The 11,047-nt window shown below is 29.8% G+C and overlaps 1 protein-coding gene across 1 annotated transcript; it reads left to right on the forward strand.

Annotated features, from left to right (window-relative positions):
• The first annotated feature begins 306 nt into the window (after nt 1-306).
• Nucleotides 307-3,529, forward strand: LOC119615691 (cuticle protein 38-like). Its single transcript, XM_037971695.1, has 2 exons — nt 307-413; nt 2,650-3,529. The coding sequence occupies exons 1-2, from the start codon at nt 402-404 to the stop codon at nt 3,022-3,024; spliced, it is 387 nt and encodes a 128-aa protein (XP_037827623.1). The 5' UTR covers nt 307-401; the 3' UTR covers nt 3,025-3,529.
• The last annotated feature ends 7,518 nt before the right edge of the window (nt 3,530-11,047 follow it).

An 11,047-nucleotide genomic window follows, 5' to 3' on the forward strand; every position in this document is an offset into this window, starting at 1 on the left:
AGCAAATACAAAAAAAATTGAAAAGTATTGTATGTTACTCGTTTTAAGCCACCCTCTGTTAACTGGGGGATTTTTGCAAAGCTATAGCATGGAAAAATCTTTGTGTGAAATGTACATACATATCGTTGCTGGTAAATTCATAGATATTTGTTACAAAGTCTCATTTAAGAATTGTGTATTTGTATTGCTTTTGCTGTTTTTTTTTTTTCTCTGTATTTTAGTTTGTATTTTTTCTTTATTGTTTGATTTTGTTTTTGATTTTTCTTAACATTAAAAAAGACCTATAAATATAGCATGCTGTTGTCACAATGAATCAAACCATAAGTTGCTTTAAGCTTTAAAACATTAAACTACTTCTTTTCTTTTAAAAACGTTATTTTAAAAAAAATAATTTTAACAAAATGTTCAAATTGGTAAGAGGAGATAAAGGATGTAAATGCCTTATTTATAAAAAAATTTTGTAACGTAAAAGTGTCTAACTAAGTGTTTGTTTATAAAATTTTTAAGACATTTACATGAAATTTGTTTTAGTTTGCAATTAAAAATTAATCAAATAATACAAATGTGTTTCTAAATACGTGATTGGAATAAGTGCTAATGGATAAATAAATTAGTTAGAAACAATTCTAATGCTTTATTTAACAGTGCAACAAATTTAAAAGTGTTTTAAATATAAAAAATCTGTGTGAAAGTGTTTAAAAAAAATCAGTATGGGAGACCTTCTAAAATTTAAATTTTTTTTGTTGTATCAACATACTTACCAAAATAATAAGTTTGACATACATATTGTGTATTTAAAACCAAATCTGACAGTTAGGTTACCTTCCCCATTTTCATAATGAAATTAACTATAGCAATATGGGTATCATAGTAAAGATTTTTCGAAGTCTATTAACTTCATATAAAAATCCACACATATTTTCTTATTAATTTTAAAAGTTATAACTCAAAAACTAAGTTTTTATAAAATTTTGTATGGCAGGCCTTCTAAAATATAAAAGTTTTTACATTCTGTCAACATAGACGTAATACACTCAATAAAATAATAAGTTTGATATGCATATTGTGTATTTAGTACTAAATCTTGCAAGTAGGTTACCTTCCCCATTTTTGAAATGGGAATAACTAAAGCAATATGGGTATCATAGAAAAGGTTTTTTCGAATTCTACTAACTTCATACAAAAATCTACATATCATTTCTTATTAAATTTAAAAGTTATAACTCAAAAACTAAGTTTTTTCTAAAACTCTGTATGGTAGGCCTTCTGAAATTTAAAAATTTTTATGTTTTGTCAACATAGACGTAATACGCTCAATATAATAATAAGTTTGATATGCATATTGTGTATTTAGTACCAAATCTGTCAAGTAGGTCACCTTCCCCATTTTCCAAATGAGAATAACTAAAGCAATATGGGCAACATAGTAAAGGTTTTTCGAAGTTTACTAACTTCATGCAAAAATCTACATATATTTTCATATTAATTTTATAAGTTATAACTCAAAACTCATTTTTTTTAAAAACTTTGTATGTATGACAGGTCTTCTGAAATTTAAAAATTTGTATTTTTTGTCAACATAGACGTAACATGCTCGACAAAATAAGAAGTTTGATATGCATGTTGTGTATTAAGTACCAAATCTGTCAATTAGGTTACCTTCCCCACTTCCCAAATAAGAATAACTAAAGCAATACAAAAATCTACATATCTTTTCATATTCATTTTAAAAGTTATAACTCAAAAACTATGTTTTTTATAAAACTTTGTATGGCAGGCCTTCTGAAATTTAAACATTTTTATGTTCTGTCAACATAAGCGTAACATGCTCAACAAAATAAGAAGTTTGATATACATATTGTGTATTTAGTACCAAATCTGTCAAGTAGGTTACCTTCCCCATTATCCGAATGAGAATAACTAAAGCAATATGGGTATCATAGAATAGGTTTCTCAAAGTCTATTAACTCCATATAAAATTCTACATATATTTTTTATTAATTTTAAAAGTTATAACTCAAAAAGTAAGTTTTTTCTAAAACATTGTTTGCAGGCATTCTGAAATTTAAAAATGTTTATATTCTGTCAACATAGACGTAATATACTCAACAAAATAATAAGTTTGATATGCATATTGTGTATTAAATACCAAATATGTCAATTAGGTTACCTTCCCCATTTTCATAATGAGAATATCTAAAGCAATATGGGTATCATATAAACGGGTTTTCAAAGTCTATTAACTGAATATAAAAATTTAAATATAATTTCTTATTAATTTTAAAGTTATAACTCAAAAACTAAGTTTTTTTCTAAAACTTTGTATGGCAGGCCTTCTGAAATTTACAAATTTTTGTGTTCTGTCAACATAGACATAATACACTCAACCAAACAATAAGTTTGATATGCATATTGTGTATTTAATTTCAAACATGACAGTTAGGTTACCTTCACCACATTCATAAAGAAATAAATTAAAGCAATATGGATATCATAGAAATGGGTTTTTAAAGTCAATTAACAATACATAAAAATCTAAATTACCTTTCTTACAAATTTTAAAAGATATAACTCAAAACAAAGTTTTTTTTCTGAAGTTTTATAAAAATTAAAAAAAAATATATATTATAATCTCCACTGAAATTCTAGATTGCTGTATTCTCCGCTATCTTCGCTGTTGCCTCTGCTGGCTACTTGGGTGGTTATGGTCTATCGGCTCCTGCCTATCATACTTCTGTAGTAGCCGCCCCTGTTGTGCATGCTGCTCCTGTTATTAAGACCTATGCTGCACCTGCTGTAGTGCATGCTCCTCTAGTTAAGGCCTATGCTCCCGTTGCCACCTCTTATGCCAACACCTATAAAATCTCTCAAAGAGCCTACCCAGTAGTTCATGCTGCTCCTGCTGTAGTAGCCGCTCCTGTTATTAAGTCTTATGCTGCTCCAGTTTATGCTGCTCCTGCTTATGGTTTGGGTCATGGTTTGTCTTATGGTCATGCCGGTTATGGTCACTCCATCTATCATTAAATATTCGAATACTTACATTGATTCCTTGTTTGAAATTTCATCATATTTTTAATTGTGTTCACCTGCCAACGATTAAATTATGTTTATGACTTTCGCTAACAGTGCTCTTTTGAAACTTCATCATTTTTACTATAATTTAATTTAAAACTCATTTCGTCTTTGAAATCTTGTCATTTAAAACATTATAAATTCATTTTTAAGAGAGTATATTTTAGATTTACTTTTATGAAAAAATCAAACACTAGAGAAAAAGTGAGAGAATGAGAGAGTGTTATGTGTACCTGTATATTTATTGCATATTTCATTAATGGTTTTCTTTGAGATTTTTTATAATTTTTTGAGTTTTTTCTAGCCGAATTATTATTTTTAACAAAAATGAAATCGTTTGTTTCCACTAAGTACTACTCATAATCATTATAATGTAAATATTTAAAGACAAAAAAATTAGCAAATATTAAGCTAGTTTTTTGAAAATCTTGTAAATAAAAAAATATACGTAAAAAGCTATTATTTCCTTTTATTGATAGAAACCAATTTTAAATTATCAACTGGATGACATTTTACTGAAAAATCAGAAATTACAAATTTTAATTTTTCCTCAATGGAAGAATTGTTAAAGGATATATGTTCCTCGGACTTTAGGAGTGTCGTTTTCGTTCAAGTTCAGTTCTAGTTCAGTTCTAAATCAGTTCTAGTTCAGTCTAGTTCAATTCTAGTTCAATTCTAGTCAGTTCTAGTTCAGTTCTAGTTCAGTTCTAGTTCAGTTCTAGTTCAGTTCTAGTTCAGTTCTAGTTCAGTTCTAGTTCAGTTCTAGTTCAGTTTAGTTCAGTTCTAGTTCAGTTCTAGTTCAAGTTCTAGTTCAGTTCTAGTTCAGTTCTAGTTCAGTTTCTAGTTCAGTTCTAGTTCAGTTCTAGTTCCGTTTCTAGTTCAGTTTCTAGTTCAGTTCTAGTCAGTTCTAGTTCAGTTCTAGTTTCGAGTTCTAGTTCAGTTCTAGTTCAGTTCTAGTTCAGTTCTAGTTGTTCAGTTCTAGTTCAGTTCTAGTTCAGTTCTAGTTCAGTTCTAGTTCAGTTCTAGTTCAGTTCTAGTCAGTTCTAGTTCAGTTCTAGTTCAGTTCTAGTTCAGTTCTAGTTCAGTTCTAGTTCAGTTCTAGTTCAGTTCTAGTTCAGTTCTAGTTCAGTTCTAGTTCAGTTCTAGTTCAGTTCTAGTTCAGTTCTAGTTCAGTTCTAGTTCAGTTCTAGTTCAGTTCTAGTTCAGTTCTAGTTCAGTTCTAGTTCAGTTCTAGTTCAGTTCTAGTTCAGTTCTAGTTCAGTTCTAGTTCAGTTCTAGTTCAGTTCTAGTTCAGTTCTAGTTCAGTTCTAGTTCAGTTCTAGTTCTTTAGTTCAGTTCTAGTTCAGTTCTAGTTCAGTTCTAGCTCAGTTCTAGTTCAGTTCTAGTTCAGTTCTAGTTCAGTTCTAGTTCAGTTCTAGTTCAGTTCTAGTTCAGTTCTAGTTCAGTTCTAGTTCAGTTCTAGTTCAGTTCTAGTTCAGTTCTAGTTCATTCTAGTTCAGTTCTAGTTCAGTTCTAGTTCAGTTCTAGTTCTAGTTCAGTTCCAGTTCAGTTCTAGTTCAGTTCTAGTTCAGTTCTAGTTCAGTTCTAGTTCAGTTCTAGTTCAGTTCTAGTTCAGTTCTAGTTCAGTTCTAGTTCAGTTCTAGTTCAGTTCTAGTTCAGTTCTAGTTCAGTTCTAGTTCTTCTAGTTCAGTTCTAGTTCAGTTCTAGTTCAGTTCTAGTTCAGTTCTAGTTCAGTTCTAGTTCAGTTCTAGTTCAGTTCTAGTTCAGTTCTAGTTCAGTTCTAGTTCAGTTCTAGTTCAGTTCTAGTTCAGTTCTAGTTCAGTTCTAGTTCAGTTCTAGTTCAATTCTAGTTCAGTTCTAGTTCAGTTCTAGTTCAGTTCTAGTTCAGTTCAGTTCAGTTCAGTTCTAGTTCAGTTCTAGTTCAGTTCTAGTTCAGTTCTAGTTCTAGTTCAGTTCTAGTTCAGTTCTAGTTCAGTTCTAGTTCAGTTCTAGTTCAGTTCTAGTTCAGTTCTAGTTCAGTTCTAGTTCAGTTCTAGTTCAGTTCTAGTTCAGTTCTAGTTCAGTTCTAGTTCAGTTCTAGTTCAGTTCTAGTTCAGTTCTAGTTCAGTACTAGTTCAGTTCTAGCTCAGTTCTAGTTTAGTTCTAGTTCAGTTCTAGTTCAGTTCTAGTTCAGTTCTAGTTCAGTTCTAGTTCAGTTCTAGTTCAGTTCTCGTTTAGTTCTAGTTCAGTTCTAGTTCAGTTCTAGTTCAGTTCTAGTTCAGTTCTAGTTCAGTTCTAGTTCAGTTCTAGTTCAGTTCTAGTTCAGTTCTAGTTCAGTTCTAGTTCAGTTCTAGTTCAGTTCGTTCAGTTCTAGTTCAGTTCTAGTTCAGTTCTAGTTCAGTTCTAGTTCAGTTCTAGTTCAATTCTAGTTCAGTTCTAGTTCAGTTCTAGTTCAGTTCTAGTTCTAGTTCAGTTCTAGTTCAGTTCTAGTTCAGTTCTAGTTCAGTTCGAGTTCAGTTCTAGTTCAGTTCTAGGTCAGTTCTAGTTCAGTTCTAGTTCAGTTCTAGTTCAGTTCTAGTTCAGTTCTAGTTCAGTTCTAGTTCAGTTATAGTTCAGTTCTAGTTCAGTTCTAGTTCATTCTAGTTCAGTTCTAGTTCAGTTCTAGTTCAGTTCTAGTTCATTTCTAGTTCAGTTCTAGTTCAGTTCTAGTTTAGTTCTAGTTCATTTCTAGATTTTAGTATGAAATTTTATTTTTATATGGAAGAAAACACATTTTCACTGTTTTATCCATTGAAATGTTGTTTAAGGTTTTCGCATCATAATGTTATTTAAAAAACTGCAATCAATTTCAGATTGTTCATATAAAATTAATTTTTATAGAAAATATGATTGATCACTGATTTGCTCGATTTTATCAAGTAGAGTGTTATTTAAGATTCTATGTATTATGACAATAAAACTATTTTATGGTTCACTTATTTTTCACTAATTTGAATGATGACCTCTATAGTGAGTATGTTTAACAAATTTTTACAGGGTTCTTCAACAAGTAGTTTTTTATTTTAATAATACTAAATTCCACACATCATTATTTTAATTTTAGCTGTTTTTTGGCTACAATTGAGATAATCATTGAAATGATTATGATTTAATTTAAAGCGGCAATTAAAGCACTATTTAATTTTTATTTTACACATTATTTGCTACAACTCGACAACATATGTAAGTAAAGTTGTTAAAGCCATTAAATGAGAAAAAACAGTAGTCGAGGCCTTTTTAACAAGTGGGTATTTTTTTCTTAAGACTCATAGACAATCTACCCGCTAACCAACTAACATTAATTCAAACATAAATTTTAAAACGTTTTTGTCTCAGTCAGTGGACGTGCAATAAAACATGAACTTCATGTTGAAAAGATAAAATAATCTAAATTAAATTAATCATGGAAAGTACTGCTTATAGTTTTAATAAACAAAAAAGTAACATGATAATAGTTAAACAAAAAGTCACTAGTAATAAGCCGCTTGAGCTTTAGCAAAAAATTTGAAATAAAAATATTAAAAAAGAGACAAATCATGCATGAGTTTCAAAGTGAATTTTTAATTCACATTTATAATTTTTTCTGTAAAAATTGATTATGTGAAATTGTAATAGTTTGTTTAATCGATATAGAATTTGTTTATCACTATAGTAAATGTTACAATATTTTCGTAATTTCAAAATGATAATAAAACTATTTATACTACTTTAGAACTAACCTCTTACCAAACTAATCGAGCTAATTTAATTCATCAACTGTAGTGTGCCTGCTAAAACAATGGCCCGCTGTCAAAAACAAAAGACTTAGGCAACAAACATGGATCTCTTTAATACGACCAATAATTGCAGTTGGTGGACACATGTTTTCAATTCGTGGCAAGTTATTAAATAAATAACGTTTATGTTATTAGTATTAATAATTTTTTTTTTTTTTGTCGCTTTACAAGAATAATATTTTTATTGTAGAAAAATCATTACGTTATATTACTCAATTTACTTGTTTTAAAAATTCACAATTTAGCAATATTATGTAAAATTATTTCAATTTAATATTCCCCCCAAAAAAAAAACAAAAATTAAGGAAATATTTCAAATATTTATTTGTTAAATAAAGGACTTGCATTTATTTACGAGTGTTTTAACTAAAAATAAACCAACATATCTGACACTTTGTTATTAGATATTCTTAGCTTATTGTTTTTTTTTATGTCAATTTTGTTGAATTTTTTTTTCTTTTAGTATAATTAATTTAATGAACATTTAATAAGTTATTTTTTAAACAATTGTTTTCATTTGTTGTAATATTTTGCGTACAAAAAATTAACTAACCTCTATTAATTCATAAAAAATATATTCAACTACTTGTAATTATAATTGAAAATATGTGTAACTAGGTAAAAGGGCTTAACCGCATTTTTCAAAAACAAGAAAATAGAATTTTCTTAATATAAAGAGAGCTTTCCATAAATTGTCTTTCTAGTTAAGATCTGGTTCAGTTTTAGTTCAGTTGTAGATCAGTTCTAGTTTAATTCTAGTTCAAGTTCGGTTCTAGTTCAGTTCTAATTCAGTTCTAGTTCAGTTCTAGTTCAGTTCTAGTTCAGTTCTAGTTCAGTTCTAGTTCAGTTCTAGTTCAGTTCTAGTTCAGTTCTAGTTCAGTTCTAGTTCTAGTTCAGTTCTAGTTCAGTTCTAGTTCAGTTCTAGTTCAGTTCTAGTTCAGTTCTAGTTCAGTTCTAGTTCAGTTCTAGTTCAGTTCTAGTTCAGTTCTAGTTCAGTTCTAGTTCAGTTCTAGTTCAGTTCTAGTTCAGTTCTAGTTCAGTTCTAGTTCAGTTCTAGTTCAGTTCTAGTTCAGTTCTAGTTCAGTTCTAGTTCAGTTAGTTCAGTTCTAGTTCAGTTCTAGTTCAGTTCTAGTTCAGTTCTAGTTCAGTTCTAGTTCAGTTCTAGTTCAGTTCTAGTTCAGTTCTAGTTCAGTTCTAGTTCAGTTCTAGTTCAGTTCTAGTTCAGTTCTAGTTCAGTTCTAGTTCAGTTCTAGTTCAGTTCTAGTTCAGTTCTAGTTCTAGTTCAGTTCTAGTTCAGTTCTAGTTCAGTTCTAGTTCAGTTCTAGTTCAGTTCTAGTTCAGTTCTAGTTCAGTTGTTTTCTAGTTCAGTTCTAGTTCAGTTCTAGTTCAGTTCTAGTTCAGTTCTAGTTCAGTTCTAGTTCAGTTCTAGTTCAGTTCTAGTTCAGTTCTAGTTCAGTTCTAGTTCAGTTCTTGTTCAGATCTAGTTCAGTTCAGTTCTAGTTCAGTTCTAGTTCAGTTCTAGTTCAGTTCTAGTTCAGTTCTAGTTCAGTTCTAGTTCAGTTCTAGTTCAGTTCTAGTTCAGTTCTAGTTCAGTTCTAGTTCAGTTCTAGTTCAGTTCTAGTTCAGTTCTAGTTCAGTTCTAGTTCAGTTCTAGTTCAGTTCTAGTTCAGTTCAGTTCTAGTTCAGTTCTAGTTCAGTTCTAGTTCAGTTCTAGTTCAGTTCTAGTTCAGTTCTAGTTCAGTTCTAGTTCAGTTCTAGTTCAGTTCTAGTTCAGTTCTAGTTCAGTTCTAGTTCAGTTCTAGTTCAGTTCTAGTTCAGTTCTAGTTCAGTTCTAGTTCAGTTCTAGTTCAGTTCTAGTTCAGTTCTAGTTCAGTTCTAGTTCAGTTCTAGTTCAGTTCTAGTTCAGTTCTAGTTCAGTTCTAGTTCAGTTCTAGTTTCAGTTCTAGTTCAGTTCTAGTTCAGTTCTAGTTCAGTTCTAGTTCAGTTCTAGTTCAGTTCTAGTTCAGTTCTAGTTCAGTTCTAGTTCAGTTCTAGTTCAGTTCTAGTTCAGTTCTAGTTCAGTTCTAGTTCAGTTCCAGTTCAGTTCCAGTTCAGTTCCAGTTCAGTTCTAGTTCAGTTCTAGTTCAATTCTAGTTCAGTTCTAGTTCACTTGTAGTTCAGTTCTAGTTCAGACTGGAGTAAAATTTCGACAGTAGTTGTAGGTTTTCTGGAGTCTATAATCGAGACAATGTAAGAATTTTTTAAGAATTTTGAAGTAACTTTATATTAAGTATTTGAACCTTTAAGTGATATGAACAATTTCCACCAACTACCTTTAAAAAGATGTTAACATTACATTTAAACAACCTCTCTTGTAAGTCTGCAGCATGTTAAAAATTAAAAAAACCTAACCGTCTACAAATATTTGCAACTGATTGAAAATTTCCCACATATATTATAACATATTCATAATTTTTTTTTTTATTATTTTTGTTTATTTTTGGTGGGTGATTACAATTCCTTTGTTTTAAATTTTTATTTATTTATTTTTTACAAATTTGTCGTTATGTTTTTTATTGCATTCATAATCTTACATATTGAACATGCAAATTATATGGTTTGTAATTCGACAACAAACAAATAATCAGTTGTGTTTTTGATTATTTTTATTGTTTTTTTTTTTTGCTGTTGGCTCAATTTAATTTTCATGTTAACAAAAGACAAATTTATTTAGAAATTTTTTAAGTTGAGTTTCTCTTAAAAAATTATTTTGTTAAAGTACCTGTCGCTGCTACTGATGAATTTAGCATTTTTTAAATGTTTAAAAGCTTTCTGTTTTGATTGCTTATTTAGTAAGTAATTTTTGTAATAGAGGGCGCTTACGAGGTGATCTTATTAGTATGTCAAGCTTTGTGTTGGTTTATGTCTTGACTAGATATTAAGTAGAGCTTTAATTCTAAGCTGTAAATTTTTGTTTAAAAATAATGAAAACAGCGTAATGGAAGTCGTATGTCAAATTTAATTTTGCTTATTAATTTAAGTTCTTAATTATTAACAAAAATAATACGCAATGAAATTTCTAAATTTGTTCTTATATCTTCTTTCCATTAGAAACACTTATTTTTTAAAATAACGTAAATGCAACGAATTTAAGGCAATTTATAAAATGCGCAGATTATTTTTAATTTCTTTTCCTTTTTTTAATAAATCACAGACAGAGTCTGTCTGACTGCTTGTAAAATACGATACTAAAATAGCAGCAGCCAACATACACATAAGTATTGTCTGCATTGGCAATGTTTTCCGCCTTTTGTTGGCACTTAAACTACTTATTAAAATATTGAACTTTTCCATTAAATAAATGTGTTGCAGGCAACTTCTAAAGAAAAGACCTCCTTTTTATATGTCGCAATATTTATAACTAGAAATTGCAGGAAGTAGAAAATAAAAAAAAAAAAAAACGAAGAAAACTGCGTCGAAGTTGGTCAAGGGTTGTCAAAATCATCAATCAGAGAGAATGCAAACAACATATGCCAGTTACTTAGACTATTGTAGGCTATTAGGACGAGGGGTATAGAGTATTCCTTTTAAGATGTTGAAATGTGAATGCATTGACGTAAATGTAATACCATTGTTCTAGACCTGTTGTTACTAAAAAAAAGGTGTGATAAATTAGAATAATTGTATTCAAAAGTTTCCACAGATTGGTATTGGTTACAATCAATCGTTTCAGAACTTCGAAGGATAAATTTCTAATGTAATGATGTTGATTTTTCCATAGACAACATGAAATAAATTAAAAGCTAAAATAGTTTAATTCAGTTCTAGTTCACTTCTAGTTCACTTCTAGTTCAGTTCTAGTTCAGTTCTAGTTCAGTTCTAGTTCAGTTCTAGTTCAGTTCTAGTTCAGTTCTAGTTCAGTTCTAGTTCAGTTCTAGTTCAGTTCTAGTTCAGTTCTAGTTCAGTTCTAGTTCAGTCTAGTTCAGTTCTAGTTCAGTTCAGTTCAGTTCTAGTTCAGTTCTAGTTCAGTTCTAGTTCAGTTCTAGTTCAGTTCTAGTTCAGTTCTAGTTCAGTTCTAGTTCAGTTCTAGTTCAGTTCTAGTTCAGTTCTAGTTCAGTTCTAGTTCAGTTCTAGTTCAGTTCTAGTTCAGTTCTAGTTCAGTTCTAGTTCAGTTCTAGTTCAGTTCTAGTTCAGTTCTAGTT

The sequence above is a fragment of the Lucilia sericata genome, unplaced genomic scaffold, assembly GCF_015586225.1.
Source record: "Lucilia sericata isolate MDLA Ls3-8-SP2 unplaced genomic scaffold, ASM1558622v1 Contig007125F_arrow, whole genome shotgun sequence".
Lineage (NCBI taxonomy): Eukaryota > Metazoa > Arthropoda > Insecta > Diptera > Calliphoridae > Lucilia > Lucilia sericata.